This window comes from Lasiosphaeria miniovina, assembly GCF_030549165.1.
Source record: "Lasiosphaeria miniovina strain SMH2392-1A chromosome Unknown B0T26scaffold_3, whole genome shotgun sequence".
NCBI classification, from domain to species: domain Eukaryota; kingdom Fungi; phylum Ascomycota; class Sordariomycetes; order Sordariales; family Lasiosphaeriaceae; genus Lasiosphaeria; species Lasiosphaeria miniovina.
Genome location: NW_026848222.1, coordinates 6,589,168 through 6,609,501, shown reverse-complemented (window position 1 = coordinate 6,609,501; position 20,334 = coordinate 6,589,168). Strand labels below are relative to the sequence as shown.

Below are 20,334 nucleotides of genomic sequence, written 5' to 3'. Positions count from 1 at the left end.
ACGGCTAGATCGAAGCAGCAGAGGAACTGAAAGCAGACATTAGCAGTATTGCCGAGAGGATTGATACGAGCTCGGATGTGTAATTAGGACTTGGCCTAGGGGATGACTTGTCTGGACTCGGCCAGTTCGCACTCATTTCTTACGCAGTAAAAAGTAGTATACCGCTATGCCTCCCTCACACTCTTTTACCGGTAGCGTGTTTTCCGCCCCTCCTCCGGTCGATGTAGTTTGGGACTGTGAAGCCGTTAAGGGGGGTTTGTGTTTGCCGGATTTTTTTTTTGGAACGGAGTTTCTTCCGTTATTCCCTCAAGTGTTTGCCAGACGGCCTGAAGACGTCCGAGCTTTTTAGAACGTCAGCCCTGTTGCCTCCAGGCCTGTGGGCCTCACATCCGGCGACCCGAGGGTGGGACCAAAGTCAAGCCACTCTGCAAGCAAAAATTCCCCACGTTGAGCTAGTTTAGCCCGTCGTGGGACTGGATCTTGGGCGTAAGGGGCCAGAAGCCGGATCCCATGATGTTGCGCGGGTTGTAAACATCAGCCTCAGCTGCAATACCGTCGGCTACTAGGGGAAGTCACTAAGGTAGGTTTGAAGACGCAAAAACTGGGAGCCAATTTTATGGTAACTACCTATTTCTAAATGAGAAAAATTAACAAGCTAGCTAAATGCAATAACACACGACTATCCGCAAATCCTCGCCAGCGTTCTGCTCACTCCCCCTTGGATGTCTCCAGCCAGATTGTTGACTCAATGCCCGTGGAGCCCAACTGGCGCCTCGCCTCGCCGCCGGGGCCATTGGGCTTGATGGCGATGACAAGGTCCGAGAAGCCAATCCCCCTCTCCTGCATGCGCTTCACGTCGCGCTCGGTCTCGGCAGCACGCACTACCACGATGGAACGGATAGGTCCCTCGGGCACACCAATGTTGAGGATATGCGAGTTCTGCCTGGCAGCAAACTGGATGCTGGAGCCCAGAATCTTGGAATAGACGCGGGCATATTCGGCGTGCAGATGCTTTGGCACGAGAATCTCGCAGGCTGCGATGCCAACGGCACCGCAAGGATGCGTCGTCTTCTTCTCGTCCTTGTACGGGACCCTGTCGGTCCGCGGGGTGACGTCATGACAGAAGAACGGGACGTCGATTCTGCCATTGGCGAAGAGCTCTGCGACGGGGGTCTTGGCACCCTGGGAGAACTCGGGTCGTGTCACCTTCCACTTGATCTCCACACCGTCAGCTTTCTTGCGGGATCCCGCAATCGGCTTGCCGAATTGAACACCGAGACCGGCGTCCTTCTCGGGCCCCTCGGACAAGCGTTCGTTGACCGCTCCGACCGATTCTTCGGCAGAGTGGGTCGTATCGGTGTGATGGCAAAGTCAATCAGTCCAGGGGGCTTAGGCCCCCAGAATCTCATGAGGAGGTTCTCCTTGTCGAGGGACGGTGGCGTGTCGTACCAGTTGAAGAACTCCAGGTAGCTACCATCCTCGAAGATCACCAACTTGTTGCGAGACGGCTGGCCATCGTGGTAGCCTCCCGTAGTTACGGTGAAGTTGTCGGTGACCCAGGCGGGCAGGTTCTCAAAGAAGGGGGTATCAACGAGGAGAACAATATGATCTTGCTATGTAGAAGTCATGGTGCGGGCTTTGGATTGTAGTCGATGATGATGGATTGCGGTTGATGGTGGAGTGTGTTGTGCGAGGACAATGTGATGGGGTCTGGGGGAAGTTGGAGGTTTTTTAAAACGGGCACGAATGGAAAATATCTTGGCGATACTTTTAATAATAAGCACCTGCGCTTGGTTGCACATGTCTGAGATGCCCAAGGCCAAAGAACTTTGACGACGATGCGTGCTCAGCCGCCTAAAAACTTCGGGCTCGCAGGGTTGATCATTCCCATCGTCCCTATTATCTGTTGTATGAGCAACGCCTGAAACATCAGCCCAGCCAGAAGATCCCAAGCCCAAGGTATGTAGGGAAGACCTTTGTTGCGGGAGCCCCACAGAGCGCCCGCTCTGTCCGCTCCGTTGGTCTTGGCAGCTAATCGGACAGGGCGCTTCCTGATTGGCCGCACCGAGCCCCTGCGGGGCCCGGCCCGCCCGCTTGTGCTGCCCAATTAACAGATGGTCCTCCAGCGCCTCCTGCAGACTTGAGCCAGGATTGTAACATATATATCTAACTGTATAACCAATAACAATGGTCCCACTGGCCCGTGGTCCCGAGACCTTGCGGTCTCGGGACGCCGGGCGCTCGGGACACTGTCCCGCGTCCCCGACTTTAAGTGGTCCCGAACCTCGGGACCCAGGGACACTCCTAATTGGTTCCTTCCATGGGACGCTCCTGATTGGTCCACACCAAACTGAGCGTGCCCCACTATTGCGCATTTCACCAAGGATTCCTAACAGTTTGGTCTTGCTAGGTACGTACTATTTTTGCTAGTAGATGTCACGACCAGGGCAAGGCATTGAGGTGAACTCAGTCCATTGGGTGCTATCGACGAAGATTCTAAACTGAGGAAGGAAAGAAGGAAAAGTCCAACAACGCGTCGCGTGCTCGCGAATAAGTTTTCATCTATCAGTGGGGTAGGTGGGGCCTCGAGGCGGCTTCTGATAGGCCCGGGGTTCTGGGCGGCTCTGGCTGCTTGAGGGCCAGTTTGGTGGACGGGTCCTCACAGTAGAAACTTGCTTGTTGCTAGGCATTATTCCCTATAGCTATTTTTGTAGCGTATTAAAAAGGAATAGAAATCGGGCCTAGGTAGAGCTAGTAGCCTATAAAAAGGATGTATATCTAGCTTCAGCAGAAAATTTCATTTGCTACTATAAGAACAATATCTGTCACGGCCGGCTTGGAATGAGGGCGGAACTCCTCTATTGGGCGCTATAGACGAAGATTCTAAACTAAAGGGAAAAGGGAAAAGAAGCTCAAAAGCCTCCCCTCGCGAGATTCTTCCAGGGCGTCTCAAGGTGGGGCTCTGGCTGGTCGGGTGGATCCACCCAACTGGCGTCTGATTAGTCAGAGCGTCTGGGAGGCCTGGAGGACCAGGCCCTCACAATATCTAAGTGTTATAATCCTGTTACGATCCTGGCACAGGCGTGCAGGAGGCGCCTTCTGCCCCCCTGCAGATTGGCTGGGGCAGCCAGGCGGGGTAGACCCACCTAGGGGCTAGTGCAGCCAACCAGGAGGTGGTCAGTCGCGACGAGCCGCTGTAAGAGAAGGTAGGTACGCCTGATCAAGGTGGTCACAATGCAGGCAAGAAGGTAGGGGAGCAATGACTTGTATTGGTCTAAGACTTCAACCTGGCCCTCGCAAAGGAAGATGGGCGAGGGCCATTGTTTATATACCTGCTCAGGGGTTCGGCCCGGGCATCAGTCTGCGGTCGTGGCGCCACGGCGTAGCGTATGCCAGCTGGCAGTGTTCTAGCCAGTTGGTGACAAGTGGTGGGCGCGCACCCTGTGCGCGCAGTTGGTGTTTGGGGTGTCCTTTTCCTTACATTAGTCTCGCTAGGTACGACCGTTTATGTCAGCAGAAAACTTGCTTGTTGGCGCTAAATTTTTGTCCTCTGTGACCAGTTTTGCGGCGTATAAGAAATGGACCGAAATCGGGCCTAAATAAGAGCTAGTGGTCGGCGAAAGGTAGCCTAGTAGAAAACTCACTTGTTACTACGAGAACAACAGCTAGGTTCGAGGGGACTAAATTGGGTCGCCTGCCGTGACCCTAAATTGGATTATCCAACTTTTAGGCAGTAACTAGGAACCATAGAAAGGACACGCCGTACGCTGGCAGAAAAGATACGTATCGGGATCGGATTCTGCTGGCAGAAAAGGTACGTACCTAATCGATTATGCCGGCAGAAAAGCTACGTACTTCCAGCAGAAAACGGGAACTTGCTAAGAACGGTAAGCAAAGTCACGCGCTACGTTATAAACGGTGAGATTTAACGAGCAATGGGGCATAATCTGGAAAGCGGGATAATGACGGTAGGCTGACGTTATAATAGCGCGTCAAGTACTCGGGAGTTCGATAGAATATATTCTCCTAGATTCTTTAAGCATTTAAATAAGAATCGTTCTCAATCATAGCTTTGACTAATTCCCAGGTATTACAAACCACTCGACTGTTAGGGTCGTCTGTCTGTAAGGGAACACGGGCTCCACAGAATGCTGGGGTTGGTAATTATGAAGATAGAACAAAGGGCAAGCTCCTATCGCGCGGGTAATACAGTCAAATCGGAATGCCACTCAAAGTGTATGAGTGCAGTGAATGTGTATTGCTTGCTTGAAGAACCAAGCAAGAACTATCTAAGACCGTGGCTACGGTCGTCGTATATATCTATCTAAGGCGGACCAATCAGAGTCTTTCTCCAAAGGTCAGGGCGATCACTGCGGTCAGTCCACACTGATCGCACTGATCGCACTGACCGCTTCCTGACTGGTTGGCCGTCCTGCAAGTGGTGGTCAGTCGGGCCTTGGCGGTGTAAGGAAAAGGACACCCCAAACACCAACTGCGCGCACAGGGTGCGCGCCCACCACTTGTCACCAACTGGCTAGAACACTGCCAGCTGGCATACGCTACGCCGTGGCGCCACGACCGCAGACTGATGCCCGGGCCGAACCCCTGAGCAGGTATATAAACAATGGCCCTCGCCCATCTTCCTTTGCGAGGGCCAGGTTGAAGTCTTAGACCAATACAAGTCATTGCTCCCCTACCTTCTTGCCTGCATTGTGACCACCTTGATCAGGCGTACCTACCTTCTCTTACACTAAACCCAGGCCTAGGGACGAGAATTGGGCCGCTAGGATGCTGTACATTTTCTGCCAGCAGAAAAGGTACGTACCGAATGGCAGAAAGGATGCGAACCCAAAATGGCTGTGCTAGGCTTGGTATATATCTATTTCGCCGGCAGAAAATTTGCGTCATAATCTCGCGCCGATGAAGTTCAGCTTCATAAACAAAAGGTCGGTAAGTTCATCCGTAACGTCATACTCGTACGTCGCTAGTAGACTATGTTAATTACAATTCCTTGTATCGTCATTCCCTGAATGAAATTAGCACCCCAGTTATAGGTGTTGGCCGAAATAGACTATGAGACCAGCATACTCGAAACCTATGTGCCGTTGCTCTTAGTTGCTTTACGCTTTCCCCTCAAGTCGGCCACCCTTTGTTCCTCGGCCTCCCAGACCTAATTTCACGGCGCGGTTTAGCTGCTCTTGCAATGGCGCGGATATTCTCGTGGAGCTTGTGACCCCTAATTTTTTGTTTTCGCATCACTCTAAGCCCTCCGCCGTGTGCTAGGTCCTCCTCTATTTTCTTTTTTCCAAACCCTTTTTGATCTTAGTTCCCCAACATCAGCCGCAGCTAAAACTTGTCAGCGCCCTTAGATGTAACGCCATAGGGCTATAGCCTAAAGGGGTTTAGACGCCGTGATAACATAAGGCGATACCGTTAACTTACCTCAGGTGAGTCGCCCAGGAGCAAGGGTCCTGCTGTCACGTACAGCGCAGTGGTCAAAAATAGTGGTTAAAAGAGGTCAGAATTGAGGGCAAAAGGTTGATTGATTAAGGATTGAGTAGAAGAGTGTTGTTCCTGTCAAAAGGACTGTTGACAGTCCTGATGGCTGGAAAACTCTCTGCAGGGATCCTTTGCAGGCAGTAGCCGAAGTTGGAATAGTTGCACACGACCCTAGTCAGGCCCCCACTGCGTGACACCTGCGGCGTTGTAATCTCCCATCTCGAAACGCCTCCTGTGAGGGCCAGTGGCCTCCACGGGCCATGAGGAACTAATCATAAGCCGTTGCCAGCAATGCTTTCCATGGTCCACTCACGGCTTTCGCGTCGCATCGCCGCGCCAGCGCCAGCGATTGCGCCCGAGAGTGCCCTCCCTCATTTCAAGTACGAGGCACTAACTCCGAACAGGAAGTGCTTCCGCATCTTCCACCTAGAGCCTCGCGATAGCATGCGGCGACAGCCGACAGTGGTGGCCGCGATCATCTTCTTGACGGGCCTCTCCGCGGCCGCCTCAGTATCGTCTACCTGGATCAGACAGCTAATGACCCCATAGTCCCATATGACGCCCTCTCCTACTGCTGGGAGGACGCCATCGAGCAGAACCCCCACTAAGACTCCAAAGGCAAAGACATTATGGAGCTGCACCAAGAGCGTCCAGACGGCACGCGGACCGCCGTGTCACAGTTCACCATCACCCGCGCTCTCTCCACAGCGCTGCGCTACATCCGCGCGCGATCTGGAAACTTGCCGCCAATATTCGTCGACCAGATCTGCATCGACCAGGGTAGGAGCGCAGCGGCCAAGACGGAAAACGGCCAACAGATCAACCTGATGGGCGACATCTACCGTCACTGCACCCGCGTCGTGGCCTGGCTCGGCATAGCGACACCGCAGACCGACGCCTTTTTCGATTTTGCTGTTGAAATCACCCACCACCAGTGCGAAGGCCTCGTCTTCAACTCGGAGCGGTCGGCTGCCGTTTTTTCGGTGGCCATTCAAAGGAAACGCAACGCCGTTTTCGACGCTGACAAGGTTCTGCAGCGGGACATGCCTCAGATGGTCGCCCTGGCACGGCGGTACTGGCCAGTGTTCCCGCACCGCGGCGCTCAACAACGTCAACACTACTGCACCGTCCGACCTGCCCTGCAGTACAGAGCTACTGTAGGGCAGTCTGGAGGATCTGGCTGCCCTGGATGTGTTCAGGGTACGCCGTTGGGTACGGATAAGTACGGAGTAGGTCCCGAGGTGCAGGAATCTGAATAGGGGTTCAGGGATAACACCCCTTTTACCACCCTACATACTAGCCATATTTTAACGAAATGAGCAAGAACTCTAACGCTAAAACTCGGGAAAGAGTCGTTCTTGGGAGAACCTGATCAACATACAGAGTTAGAAGCATCTTAGACGCCGTCAAGGAGCAAGGGAAGCTGCAATTGTTTGCTGGCCCGAATCCAACAAGACTAAGAGCCCAAGATGTCCGACCACCTATCGAGGGGCTCCCGGGTTCGTCGGAAGTTGAGGATCACGTCGACCTGGTTTGAGCGCCGCGCGCCCTGGCTCAGCAGCAACTGGACCACTTCCTTGTGGCCCATGGTCGAGGCAGCCTGGAGCGCGTTCCGAAACGGCCCGCACTGTGCGTTGACGTCGGCGCCCTTGTGAAGGAGCTGCAAGACGTTTTCTGAATGGCCCATGAGCGAGGCAGCCTGCAGAGCGGTGCCAAAGATGCCGCCCTGGGCGTTCACATCGGCGCCTCCCTTGAGCAGTTCCCGGACAACGCTGGCATGGCCGATGACCGAGGCAGCCTGCAGAGCATTGCCAAAGGTGCCGCCCCGCGCATTGACGTCGACTTCAGACAGTTTCCGCAGCCGCCAGCTCATGTCTGGTCTCTCGTCCTGAAGCGAGGCGAAGTGGATCGGAGGAAGCGTGTTTCGGTTCGCCATGTCATCCAGAGGGCGTTCGTACTCAAACAGGAGGCGCCACATTGTGAATGCAGCCCTGTTGTTCAAGAAATGAACAATGGTCGTCGTGATCTCATCCTTGGCCTCGTCAGGCTTTTCATAATTCAACCAATACCGCACCGAGTAGCGTGCGAATGGGAATCGTGCCCGGACTGCGACAACCAGGTGATATTGCTCGAGCGGGGACGGTTTGGTTCTTGGGGTTTCGGACCCGAGGCAAGAAAGATAGGCCAGGCAGCATCGTGTTATGCAACGCCTCGCGTCCGGTTCGTAAAGGCCGCTTCGGAAAGGTTCGGGGGGGAGCTCAGACATCAAGTATTCCTTGACTGAAAGATGGGCCAACTCAAGCTCCGTCCTCTCTCTGCCCTGGAATTGTTTTTTGACCAGGGACACGAGACACGGACAAAACATGGTAATTTCGCCTGGACACTTTAACCGGTATTTTGGATCGAACTTCGTGGCACTCTCGAGGCGAATTGCGACAACGTCGACAGCTTCTTGGATTGTCAAGGGTCGCTCCGAGTATGTAAGAAGCTGCAGGATTCGAACCGCCTTTCCTCTCCGGTTTTCGGGAATCGCGTCAAGCATCCTTGAGTATGTTTCACCCAGATCCTTGGGCAGGGAATGCAGCGCTGTTTCGAGCTCGTCGTAGTCCAGGCAACGTTCGAGGGTATCGAGCTGGCACGCTGCCCATCTAAACCTATCGGAGAGGTAATTAAGCGCCCAAGCGAGACAAACAAAACAAGAGTGACAAGGCCTTACATTGCGCCAGCCATTTTCCTAATCGCGGATTCAATCTCGTCCAATATGGCGGGCTCCGAAGCCCATCTCTTCTGGAGTTGGCCGGTCCGGAGCCTCGCCTTGACGTAGGAGCCTATGTCCTCGCCCACCGAAGCGTTGTCTATGGGGATCATGCAGTCGTCGCGAAACCACCAGCCGAGCCCGGACTCGAGCTCCCCAATGAGCCTGCTGGTCGCGATCAGTTGGATGTGGGCGAGGTCAGGACTCGCGAGCGTCTCGAGCCAGTCGAGCAGCTCCCCTCGGGTGCTGCACTCGTCAAGAGCATCCAGCACGACCCAGGCCCTTGGGGAATGCTGCAGCATCTTTCGAAGCGTGCCCGTCATGGCGTCGGTCGCGGGCTGCTTCGTGCCCTCGTTGCACAGGGCAAAGAGCTCGTCGAGGGCTTGCTGTGCGTTGACGTGCTGTGACGAGAGCTGGAAGATCAGCGAACGCAGCAAGTCGTCGAGGCGTTGCTTGTCTTTCTCGCGAAAGTCAAAGAAGAAGCTGAGGCAGACATCAGAGTCGGAACGACGAGCGTCGTGCAGGTGGTCGACGACGGTGGAGGCGAGCACCGTCTTGCCGCAGCCCGCTAGGCCGTGGTACCACAGGTGGCGGCGCAATCCCGACTTCCACTGGACAAAGGGCGGGCTGGTGATGAGCCAATTTCCCGTGCCCTCGTGCCGCTTGCGCCTAGCGGCACAGTGGACCGTGGAGGGATCAGTGGGCCAGAGCCACTTTCGGATCTTGTTGGCATGTCGGTCTGACCTGCGGCTGTCGTCCCACGCAGAGATGGCGCTGAGCTTGGGTGCAATGTCCTTGATTTCTTTTTCGACTGCATCCGGGATTTTTTTCTATTAGCAAAGGGTTTTGGCTTGTCAGGCGCAGGATTCCGAGGGGCCTTAACTAGATTGGAGGAGCTCAAAGGCCCTTGGCGTCTTCCGCAGCTGGCCTGACGGAACATGCTCGAGGAGCTCTTTCCCAAACGCTGCGGCCGTGGCAGAGGCGTAGGGCTGCCACTGGTCGTTCTTGTGCGAGTCTGCGTAGTCAGAGATGCCGCGGATCACGAGGCATGGGAAGTGGTTCATGAGTCCGGCCGCTTCCATCTCGACACAGAGACAGCCCTTGCCGACGAGTTCCACGATCTTAGCCCGCTCGGCCGCGTCCTTTACCAGCGTGTCTCCCGACGCGATGATACCATAGTGGATCCTCGGCTCTGTCGAGTCTCTGGCCTCGCGCCGGACCTCCTCGCGGACGTCGCAACCGAGACAGTCGGGTCCCCCGGCATGTCCGTACGAGGCATTGAACAGCCTGTCGTTGTCTAGCCCTTGGTGAACGAACCCCGGACCCAGCTCGGTTGCTCTGGCCATGAAGGGGTTCTCCTTGCACATGTCTTGGAGCAGGGCGCCGAGTCTGGAGCCAACGCGGCGGTGCTTGGCGCGCAGCTTGCCTAGCGCGTGCAGGAGGACCTGCGGGGGCATGTTGAGGAAGCCGGTGCGCTCGCGCTCGCCGTCTGGCTTGGCCTTGACCAAGTCGTACTGCACGACGCCGCCCGTGGCTCCGGTGGGCAGGCTGACGACGACGTCGCCGAGCCGCACGTCGCGACCACCCTCGTCCGGGCTGGCAATGCCGCCGCCAATGCCTACGAGTAGCCCGATGCGAATGTGCGGCAGCGACGACAGCACGCCCGACGCCGTGGTGGCGGCCGACACGGTCCCGGTTGCGGCGGCCGGTAGCGAGGCGATGACCAGGTCGTGCGCCCCCATGCGACCCCACGTGTACGAGTTCGGATCGGCCTCATGCTGCTCAAAGCCATGCGGCTCGGCGTGTGCTTCGTCCAGCAAGGCCGTCACGGCCGCGCACTCGACGGGGAGCGGCGCGATCCATGCAATCATGTAGTAGTCTGGGCTGTCCAGCCTCTGCGCCATCGTGGTCCGGGTCTCAAAGGTCGAGTTGTCGTCCAGAGCCTGACCTGTTGTCGCGACTGCCTGAAACTCTGTTGGATGGATGGTCGCTAAATGTTGGGTTTAACCAGACTGCCCTGCATGTCATGGAAGGTGTCTCGGTGTTTCCTTATGCATATCGCCATGCAAAATTAATCAGATTATTGTCATATAATTGGGCTACAGGTTCTCGAGCTAATACAAGAGGACGGTATCATGACGTGGCAGCCACACTGGCTGCACGGTTCATGGTCAAAACAGCTTGCCCGCATTACCTCCTAGGCACCAGGATTTCCTGAATGGATGGGAGCCAGGCGAGTAAGCATTTCTGTTGTGTAATATGGCAGAGTGTCAGCCCTGTGCTGGAGAGCCAAAACAATTGTGTTTCGCACCAGTCGATTGGGCTCCAGGCGGCCACGTCGCCTGAAAGCGCAGATAGGCTCGAGGGAGCAAGGCAAGCTCAGCCAACCGAACAAGACCGCCCCGGGGCGAGGTTTGGAGAAGAACGCGTGTTGGTGTTAATCTTCTTGTAGTAAGCGCTGCAAATCATCAAGTTCCGTCCATCGTGACTATGACGTGAAAAACAAGTCGTGCAATCTGGAACGGACATTGAGCACAAATATTAATAGCGTTTCATGACTGAATGCTTCTAAGTCCATAGTACGGATCTCGTGAAGATACAGGGGCCTATTCTCTAGGTTATTTGGCAAGAAGAAGAGGGCCAAGAGGCATTGCGCTCCCACCTTGCATGTTCTGCAGAAGTGCTTGACATGTGGGACATGTGGCAGGTGGGGTGGTAGATGCCAGCTCAAAAATAGAAAGGCCTGTATTTTCCATGTTTAACTCTCTGGCCCTTAGTATTGACCTGTGTGCTTACAGCCATTATATAATCCGCCATATTGTAACTAGCCTCCCATGTTAAAAAAAGCAAAGTGGTGATGGCTTCATACAGGGGCCCCTAGCGCCCTACGGCTTGGAAGCCTGGCGCCACCAAGAGCAGAGTCACCGCCACGGCTCCTGCCTAAATTCACAAATGTATCTATAAAATAGGGCCTTCTAGCGAAGCCAGAAGCTAGAATAAACAGACAATTTTCTATGCTCTGTGGCCAGTTGAGTGCAACATCCCAACATTCAGGCTTCCTCGTCTCCTACACCTAAGCTTCAGGCCCCATATATCACCGCAATTAGGTGGCCAGGTCGCGAGTCATACATATGGTGTTCATTTCGTCATACATAGCCGTTCCTTGACGATAGCGTTAAATTCCTGACTATTGTTAGTCTGCCCAATGTATACAGTACAATGACAGTCAACTTACCTTCAATGAGGAGAAGAACTTGATAATTGTGCCTTGACTGGCTTCATTCTCCTTGCCCGCTCGGATCCGATTTTCCAGAAGCTCCTTGACGATGCAGACGTACTTTGAAGCACTTTGTTCTATATCTTCGTTCGTAATTTCCGGGTTTTTCATCTGAGCGATGACCACTTCAAGCCATCGATCTACGCTAGACCACTGAAGAATATGGCCACCTAGCGCGAACGTCTGTTCCCCTTGTACTCGAAAGACGAAATGGATAGTGCCGGACGGAAAAAATACTGTCTGCCCTGGTGAAAGGACAACGTATCTCCAATTTCCTCCGGTAAAGTTGTGTGGATTGGATATCCATGTTTCTTCTTCCTGCTGGCTTGGTCGGGACATCCACCCAAAACCGATACGTCCCTCTTGAATCGTAATCCAGGTCGAGAAACCGTGGCTATCTATATGAGGCGCTGTATTATGCCCCCCTTCTGACAGGAGCGCCCAGTCTATAACATTACGCCACGTATTCCAATCTTGCGCGGGCGCTGCTATCCGTTCAGCACTGCTGCCCATTAGAGCTGCATCGCGTATCCGAAGGAGGAGTTGGCAATTTTCCCCTTCTAAGAAAGATGGTAGCGCTGAAGGTATCGGGCTTTGAAGGTCGAGCAGATTCCAGGGATTGTTTGTCGACCGATGTATGAGAAACCGGTCCTGGACATCTAGAAGTGATTTTCTTTCGCAAGATTCTTCTTGTAGAGCGCGAGAGGGTATCTGAACAGATACGGTTCGATCAAGCCCAAGGTCTTCTATACGGCGAAAGAACTGTGAGATTGGGCGGCCCACCCCCCTCCACTGAAACGGCTGCTGATTTTGAGTGAAAACAGGTACGTCCACTCGCCCGAACTCTAGCTGTTGAGATGCCTCCTGCCCGTCGAGAAAGTATGCTTCCCCACACATTGGTGGCTTGCAATTTTGCACAATTTGGGAGACTAAATTGTTTGTTCTCCTAATAGGGACCGTGTCGGTCAGCAGCTCCGGATCAATTAAGTTCACAGGAACAATGGATGATAATGATGTAGATCGTGAGCTTGCGCTTGCCCATTGTTCTTGAAATGTCGTCTGGTCGCCCTGCGCCATAAGGTTGTCTGTCTGATCGGTAAGATCGAGGATCCGAGATGGGAGCGACCGAGTATTAGACACAATTCCATCGCTACATTCCTCGACGTTCATTCGAGACATGTCGTAGTAAGCGGGAGGTAGCTCTACCTCTCTAATCCGAGACACTTGCCCTTCACCCAATCCCTTCAGGTCAGGGTCTGTAGTTGATGGTGAAATGCAGGCCCCGAAATCGGCATGCTCGCTGACACCAAGGCTCTCGTCATCAACAAAGCTGGGAGATGGCCTCAAGCTCGAATTAACTGATGGGCAAACTTCTTGAAGAGAATTGACATCGAAGACGGAAGAGAGGGCAATAGTGCTGTAAGGAGACGTGCTGGTTTCCGAATAACTGCCGTAGGAGATAGAAAAGTTTGATATCAATCCGTGGGATTCCGCCGCCTGGTTGGCGTCTGTTGCTGATGCCAGCTTGGCGTTGGCAGCCTCTTCCATAGTATAAACTCGGCGCCGTTTTCTTCGGGAGGGGGAACATCCTCCATCCACAAAGACTTCCCTCTTCTTTTGCGTCTCCTCCTTACTATTTCTGGAAGGATAGCTATGGGCGTCTTGTAGATGGTACCAGAGCTGCTGGTCTGACTCGTACGCTATAGAGCATTCGGGGTCAGGACACGGTATTGCGTCCGTCATTCTCGAAGTCTTTGCGTAAATAGTGAAGCACTCATTGACATGCCTTTCCCAGCTAACTTGCTTCCTAAATCCGAACAGTCGTCGGGTTGCAGGTAGTTGTTCGTTATGCATACATGTTTTGCACATCCCGGCGTAGGCAATGGCTCGGCGAAACTTGACAAAATTGCAGCACAGCGGCAGTTCGCGTCTGTCGATATGCCCCTGGTAGTGGACTTCCAATGCTTTCCTACCCGCTACGGGGTTGTGGCATATGAAGCAGAAATCAACGAATTTCTGCTCCCCTTTGTAGTGTGCTAAGGAGCATTCAAAGACATGTTGCCACCGGTGGTCAATAGGTATCCTAAAAATATGTCAGCTTTAGGAACCAGTGTAAAGGTCTAAAATTCACTTTACCGTTCAACTTCTACATCACAGTATGGGCACGTGTCCACGCCGCAGTGCTGCGCTTGGCATCTCCCCGCGGCGTGATACGGCATTGCGCATTGTGTTCGTAGTGGCCGAAGCGACGGTTGGTAGGCGACTCGGCAGTTATTCTTCACGAGTGATATAAGGTCCTCAATAGCCGATTCTCCCTCCGGGCTTCGCATGGGAGCAACGCAGAAGAGCGTAACTGAAAGCCTTTCGCGCTCCAGCATCATGTGACGAAGGCGATCGAATCGAGAACGGTGTTGGTCCACGTAAACCTTTTCCTTGCACTCTGAAGGATGTATTCTTTCTTGGTCCCCGCGGATTCTGTTCAACTCCTCCTCCTCGAGCACGCGCCTTTGTTCGTATAGTTGGCCCCGCTCTGACTTCAGATCCCGAGCAGCTGCCCCTTTTTGGGCGCAGCTTATCTCAAGGGTCAGGTCATCGATTTTCTTTGTGATGGCAACATAATCCTCTCTCTGCCTTAATTGGTCGTGCGTCTTCGCAGGCAGTGATTGCAAAAGCTCGGGATTTCGGTTAACCGTCATGGACCGGAAGTCTTCCGCTTGATCGCTTCGAAGAGGTAGCTTAAGAAAACCGGCCAGACCATCCACAACAGTTATAGAACTCAAATAGTCTCTTGTGAGCGTCATTTTGTTTGTATGTGCGGCAAATTTCATCAATTCCCTGTCCGAATAACCATTTACTAAACTTTAAATTAGCTAGGCGAAGAATAAAATGGCAGGCGAATATCATACCTGTAGCCAAGATGAGAGCCTCCCTCCGCATGCTGTGTACCGTGACGGGACTTATCCCTGCTCGAATTGAGAGGGCTTTGAGCTGTGTGTTGAAAGAGTTGCCCGTTTGGATCTTGTTGGTCGCCCCGTCTACTGATACTTCTGGAAATACCGGCAGGTCCAGCACGTGAGAGGACCATTCGAGGACCCAATACCTTTGGTTTGCCGGCGGCCTAACGTCCAAAACCTCTTTGAGAGTCTTGTAGTTTTTGAATGCTCCCGCCGCAAGACAGATAGCAAGCAGAAAGAGCATTGGATTGACGACAAGAGGCTGGCCGGGGAGATGTTCATAGAGTAGGTGCGTCGGTCTATTCCAGTCAATCATTAGTATCGAAGCCACATGCACATGAGACTTTGCTGACCTTTGCTGTTCCTTGTCATGCATCGCCTTCGCAAATTCTCTCTTTAGGCTGAACCTTAATTCAGGCTCGCCGTCCTTCCAAGCGACCAGCATCACCGTTTCCTAAGCGATTAGCCCGCAATCATGAACATGAGTGATAATAGCTACCTTGTAACGCAATCCTTTTCCGGTACCCCTCCTAGTTGAGCCCTCACTGATCTCACCTAGTCTAGCTGGCGTGAATACGTGACACTTCAATTTTCCGCTAATAAAAACTCGGTACGCTTCGTGTACGTAGTCATATCCATCGTTCTGCCAGAGCTGCTTCTCCAAGTACATATAGTTTTCAAGTGTAAGGTATTTCTTTGGTCGTGTGGCTATTGATAAACCGAGCTCCTTCCTCAGTGGACCTTTGATATACTATTTCGAGGTTAGCGTTTGGATGGAACGATACTGGAGAGCACGGAGGCCTACATTGGTGATGGAGTCTGTAAAGTCTCTCGAGATCAAACACGTTGGAATTGGATTATCTAGATTCCAACCAGAGACAAAACACCGGAAGTAATTCTGTTGGAATTTGTCAAGCAGAAGGGCCTCGAAGGTTCTAGATAGAGACTTCGCCACCAACTTCGCCACCACAATAGTAGTATAAGAACGGGCTTTCTGGCACTGCCAGAAAGCTAGAGAGAGAAGAACAGACATCTACAATCCATCACTTGAACCACCAGTTTTCGGCGTGCAGCCACGCCCTGTTGAGTCCAGTACCGGTACCCTGGTGAATCCAACAAATTCCGAACGGTTTGAACGGTCGGCTTTCCCTCCGGGTCCAGAAAACCTTTGGCGGACTTTGCTATAAACTTGGCAAAATGCTTCAGGGTTTTCAATTGATGAGGTGTAGCTTCGGGGTGTGTTGTTTTGTACCTTAACGGTCTATTAGTTTTCCCATCAATCACTGTTCGTATGATCTACTTACTCGATCCAAAGGTCCATCTGGTCTTTGTACCTCTCTTTGGTGTAGTCCAAGACCTCACGTGGGACAGGTTCGTCATCAACATCCGTGTCGTCGTCATTGAATCCGTTCTCTTCTGCGCATCTTCTCCTCTCATCTGCTGTCCTTTTCCTGACCATCTTCGGCAGCTGTCTTTGGCGGCGTGAGAAAAATAGAAAATCGATTTGAAATTTCCCCGATGTGATAGGTGACGTGTTGATGTCAGTGGATCTAGCTAACTAGAGAGCTGAGAGCTAATGCGGCGATCTGCTCAAGATAGACGGAAATAATAGAGTAAAATCTTGAAAATGTCAAGAAGCCGATAGTAGAGATGGCCATAAACTAGGCTCTACGAGCAGATTCTCAAGGTGGGAGGGCAAGTACTTATGTGCTCCTCGGCGGTCCCAGTTTTGGGCCCAGCCATGGTACAAGCACTTCCCTCGCGAAAAGTTGCCAATTATCATCTTCTGGGCTCAGGACACTGCCCATCGAGTCTAAACCTATTTCAGTCACTTCCCTGAGTGTTTCGCGGGTGGTCGCCTGAGCAAAAGCGGCGAGGGGTGTTGTGGTCTGCAAGGGTTGAGGAGGGCAAGATTCGGGAGGCGCAACAAAATAAGACGCTGTCCCAAAACTCGGATTAGTTTAGACACGGTGAGTATAACCGGGACGTCCCTGGGACTCAGCTCGGCTCAGGGCGATGCTCAGTGCGCCTCAGCTTCTGCTCAGGTTTTAAGCCTAATACGGATTTGGCAAAAAAACGTTGTCGGGGGTGACTATAGAGGTAAGCCAAGCTCCGCTTGGACAGGTTCTCGAAGCTTCACTTCGCTGCCCTCCCCGAAGTTCCCGGCCTAAAATCCCAACCAAAAGGAAAAACCAGCATCGTTGAGCTGGTGACAAAACTGATTCCCAAATGATAAGCCGTTAGAGGTATGAAATACAGGACCAAGTCCATTTTCTAATACAAATCGATTGCTTTGGCTCTCTAATTACGAACGAAAAGTCTAGGTCCATGTCTAATTCAACAAAGTCATACTTTATCCTATTCGTTACAGCCTCTCCATTAAAATGCTACGTAGCTAGGCAGAAGAGGTACTAGTAGCTCGCTCATTCTTACGCCTTCTGCTTCTTCCACTTCAGACTGCTCGTATTCCACTTCTTGACCTGGAACAGATAATACACGGCAACAACGACAAATACGTCAAAGAAGATGTACGCTCACATGATGCCAAAGTTGCGCCAGCGCTGATCCTAGAAGATGTCAGTCCCCTGCCAGGCACTAGTCGGCCACGCTGAGGCTGCAGTAGTGACTTGCTCGAAAGCGTCGGGGTTCTGCGGCGTGCCCTGGGCGAGCACTCGACGGCGATGTTGGCCGCGAGAAACGCTTTCCACGAGTACGTCTTGCTCGGCCGCTCACGCACCTCGCACAGCGACGCTGCGTGATGAAGAGGGGCTGGATCTGCTGCACGAGCGTTGTGAAGGGTGTCGTGATCATGAAGACGGCGAACAAGACGTCGCGCATGCCGGCTTGCGTGCCCTTTGGCTGGTAGAAGATGAAGTCGATGAACAGGCCCGTCGCGAGGCCCAGGCCAGCTTGGCGAGGACGTACTGCGGTATGCGCCAGTACTTCCCAAATATGCGGTGCGGACTGCGCTCCCAGTGGCATGGCGAACTCGCCCTGGCTGTCGGCGCCAGTGTCGCCGACTGCGGCAGTGTCGCCGACTGCGGCAGTGTGCTTTCCGCTGGCACCCGCGCAAATCCTGCCAATTTCCGTCCGAACTTCGCGGTATCCGCTACTCAACTTCCAAACGGAATGCTATTCTTCACTGCTGCTGTTTGTCTCTTCGGCAACCAGCTCCAGTATCCATTCGGCAGGGTTCTCCTCATCGCCGCACTGCCGCGACCCGTTGGGCTCAAAGTAGTCAATGAGGATGCGAGAGTTCTGTTCGATGTCGCCAAAGTAGACTGTTTTGCCGCTCTTGGCCAGGAAGAGCAGGTGGTCGAACTGCTGAAAGAGGATGGCGTTGGGCTGGTGGATGGTGCAGAGCGCTGCCTAGCCTGCATCCACAAGTTTACGCAGGAACACGCGAATCGCCCATGCACTCTGCGAGTTGAGGCCGCTTGTGGGCTCGTCGAGGAATAGTAACAGCTTCGGCTTGGCTACGAGTTCGACGCCGATGGTGAGAAGTTTGCGCTGCTCGACGTTCAACCCCTCTCCAGGGATGCCTACGACGGCATCGGCGTATTCCTCCATACCCAGCATCTTGATCAACTCTTCGACAAATGCGTACTTTTCCTCCCTGCTGGCCGATTGTGGCCGGCGCAGCATGACGCTAAACCAGAGACTCTCGCGTACCGTGGATTTGTCAAGATGTAGATCTGCACGGAAGAGCTAGATTGCGAACAAAACAAGGTTGGGCAGTCAAAGGGTTCAAGGGGCTCGGGTTGGGTGTGAGAAAGGACTAGAAGGAAAGAACTTACCCTGCTGCTGCACATAGCCGGTTTGGTGCTGGAAGTCGGCACCAGCGCTTCACTCAGATCAGATAGAGCAGATATGGGCCCATATCTGATTTGTTTGATCCTCGAATCGCCTATATCTGTTTGATTTGATCGATCTGACAGATATCTGATCGGCCAACCGAAATGAGGGCATTCCCGGCCCTAGCTAGCCTGTCAAGATGCCCCCAGACTGGATGACCTTGTCCCTGAGCCAGTTCTTCAGGATCTGTAGAGCCTCGATGCGTTCTTCACCCAGGCTGTGCCGTTGGGACGTCAACGCCAGCTTCCCTTGGCTGAAAGCCTGTTCAGGGTCATCTGCCATCGCCGGGATGACTAGGAGGTCCAAGGCAAATCGGCTCAACCGGGGAAACGTTGTTTGGTGATCAGCCACCATTGGATCGGATCGGTACATTCCTGAGAGGCAAGCTGATAATATCTCTCGAGCTCGTCTTGGTTGTCTGAAGGTCTTGGCCGTTTATTATTGATCCATTGCATGAACCGGGTTGTTTCCCGCATGGGATGTTGTGATGTTCCTGATGACGTTGAAGATAGTGACGATGGCACCGGTGATGGGGACGGTAGCGGCGAATCGAAGGGATCTTGAGGATCTGGATACCAATATTCGAAGTAGGCTTTCACTGCCAGCCTTGTAGGCCCAAGCCACGGCGAATGTTCCTGGGAGCTCCATGCCTTTTTAAGAAAAGGTAGTCCAAGCCCAGGATGTAGGATCACGGACGCTGCAAATAAGGGCGAATTGCCGAGGAGGTCGTAGTATTCGTCGAGCTTCAGACAGGCGTTGTTGATCGATGCCCGGATGTATGCCGTCTCATCGGGCTTCATATTCGTAATGCCACTATTGGAAAGATATTCGGCTGCGGCATACCGAGGCAAAGCATCTTCGTAATACCTCGATGCCCGGCCGTTATGCCGCGATGCTGGCCGTGAGGTAGGTAGGCGACGGGTACATCGGCGGGTTGGCCGGTTTGACGGGCGAGGCAGATCGAATGGATCGGGATCGAGCTCCTCGGTCAAGCTAGCTTGCAGATCGAACGTTTCTACAGCCAAATCTTCGGATTCTGGTAGGTAAAGGGCCTTCCAATCTTCGAGCTATTCCAGGATATATTCCATACCAGTCATGGCCTCCCACAGCTGCCCGTACCCGTTGCCTTTGGTATGGCCTTGAGCCCTCATTATCATCATGTAGATCGGCTCGAGGATCAACCGGATCTCTGCTAGCAAACGCCAGTCATCGGCATTAAGGACATCTTGAGGATCGATCCTAGGTATAGCCGCCGGATCAAGTTGAAGCTGAAGGATATAGGCCTGAATATCTCGTTGCTTCTTCTAGGCACGGTCGATTATAAGGAAAGTCGAGTTCTATCTTGTCGCGTTGTTCTGCCGTAGCTCGAGTTCGGTTGTAGATTCGGCATATAGTGTGAAGGAATCGTGGATATCATCAAGCTCTTGGGCCTCAGCTACTTGACGGAAAGCCTCTGAGCGTTGCGGTAAGGCCCGGATGAACTTGACGATGTTGTGGAGCTTGCCGATCGGGCCCTTGCGGCGCTAGTGGATGAAAACATCGTCATGTTGTTCCAAGACCTCCAAGGAATCGGACTCCAGCTCAAAGGTATTGGCGTCATCGCCAAATAGAAAAGCCTTCGCTACCAGGTTCAAGACGTGACCAAAGCACCGCATCCGGCGATGTAGAATATCCTTCCCGGTCATCCCAGGGATGAGCTGAGGGCATAGAGCCTTGAGGCATGTATCGTTATTCGAAGCGTTGTCATAGATCATCACTCCAAGCCTTGACGGGATGTCCCAAGCTTCGAGGATGTCTTGAAGAGTGTTGGCGACGCCTTCACCACTGTGTATCCCGGGATGCCGTCGGAACGCGATGAGACGGCTTGTATACTGTTGCTTGCTGTTGAGGAAGTGGGCTAATACCGCAATAAAGGCTAGGCGGTTTGGAGAAGTCCAAAGGTCAAAACTGATATGGATCGAGGTCAGGGATCTGTGAAGTTCTTGTAGAACAAC

General features: G+C 53.1%; 8 protein-coding genes across 8 annotated transcripts; 2 read left to right on the top strand and 6 right to left on the bottom strand.

Annotated features, from left to right (window-relative positions):
- Window positions 1-601: 601 nt before the first annotated feature.
- Window positions 602-1,928, bottom strand: B0T26DRAFT_871377 (glyoxalase-like protein). Its single transcript, XM_060447923.1, has 3 exons — window positions 1,785-1,928; window positions 1,275-1,613; window positions 602-1,218 (listed from the first exon to the last, which is right to left on the bottom strand). Exons 1-3 carry the CDS (start codon window positions 1,800-1,802, stop codon window positions 709-711), a joined length of 867 nt encoding a protein of 288 aa, XP_060299499.1. The 5' UTR covers window positions 1,803-1,928; the 3' UTR covers window positions 602-708.
- Window positions 1,929-3,259: 1,331 nt separating this feature from the next.
- On the top strand, window positions 3,260-3,482 carry B0T26DRAFT_706875 (uncharacterized protein; the record flags this gene model as incomplete). The annotated part of the gene is made up of 1 exon (XM_060441831.1): window positions 3,260-3,482. A coding segment is annotated over one exon (223 nt), but the record flags the coding sequence as incomplete, so codon positions are not given.
- A 981-nt stretch (window positions 3,483-4,463) lies between these two features.
- B0T26DRAFT_706872 (uncharacterized protein) lies at window positions 4,464-4,711 on the bottom strand (the record flags this gene model as incomplete). Its single annotated transcript, XM_060441830.1, has 1 exon — window positions 4,464-4,711. A coding segment is annotated over exon 1 (223 nt), but the record flags the coding sequence as incomplete, so codon positions are not given.
- A 1,417-nt stretch (window positions 4,712-6,128) lies between these two features.
- On the top strand, window positions 6,129-6,758 carry B0T26DRAFT_750835 (uncharacterized protein; the record flags this gene model as incomplete). The annotated part of the gene is made up of 1 exon (XM_060445284.1): window positions 6,129-6,758. One exon carries the CDS (start codon window positions 6,129-6,131, stop codon window positions 6,756-6,758), a length of 630 nt encoding a protein of 209 aa, XP_060299496.1.
- A 41-nt stretch (window positions 6,759-6,799) lies between these two features.
- Window positions 6,800-11,536, bottom strand: B0T26DRAFT_811906 (Pfs, NACHT and ankyrin domain protein; the record flags this gene model as incomplete). Its single annotated transcript, XM_060447293.1, has 4 exons — window positions 6,800-8,153; window positions 8,216-9,065; window positions 9,138-10,149; window positions 11,522-11,536. 4 exons carry the CDS (start codon window positions 11,534-11,536, stop codon window positions 6,956-6,958), a joined length of 3,075 nt encoding a protein of 1,024 aa, XP_060299495.1. The 3' UTR covers window positions 6,800-6,955.
- A 19-nt stretch (window positions 11,537-11,555) lies between these two features.
- On the bottom strand, window positions 11,556-11,855 carry B0T26DRAFT_611926 (uncharacterized protein; the record flags this gene model as incomplete). Its single annotated transcript, XM_060435911.1, has 1 exon — window positions 11,556-11,855. A coding segment is annotated over one exon (300 nt), but the record flags the coding sequence as incomplete, so codon positions are not given.
- A 1,808-nt stretch (window positions 11,856-13,663) lies between these two features.
- B0T26DRAFT_642853 (uncharacterized protein) lies at window positions 13,664-15,944 on the bottom strand (the record flags this gene model as incomplete). Its single annotated transcript, XM_060437480.1, has 5 exons — window positions 13,664-14,385; window positions 14,438-14,784; window positions 14,839-14,939; window positions 14,985-15,216; window positions 15,790-15,944. 5 exons carry the CDS (start codon window positions 15,942-15,944, stop codon window positions 13,664-13,666), a joined length of 1,557 nt encoding a protein of 518 aa, XP_060299493.1.
- Window positions 15,945-16,805: 861 nt separating this feature from the next.
- Window positions 16,806-18,297, bottom strand: B0T26DRAFT_675128 (uncharacterized protein; the record flags this gene model as incomplete). Its single annotated transcript, XM_060439790.1, has 7 exons — window positions 16,806-16,817; window positions 16,919-16,965; window positions 17,024-17,052; window positions 17,223-17,523; window positions 17,629-17,830; window positions 17,870-18,193; window positions 18,283-18,297. 7 exons carry the CDS (start codon window positions 18,295-18,297, stop codon window positions 16,806-16,808), a joined length of 930 nt encoding a protein of 309 aa, XP_060299492.1.
- Window positions 18,298-20,334: the final 2,037 nt, after the last annotated feature.

What these genes read in the sequence shown, in the direction of transcription:
- B0T26DRAFT_871377 (XM_060447923.1), bottom strand. An exon ending in CGAGAAGGACGCCGGTCTCG is followed by an intron (nt 1,219 to 1,274) that starts GTGTTCAATTCG and finishes GACGGTGTGGAG; the next exon opens with ATCAAGTGGAAGGTGACACG.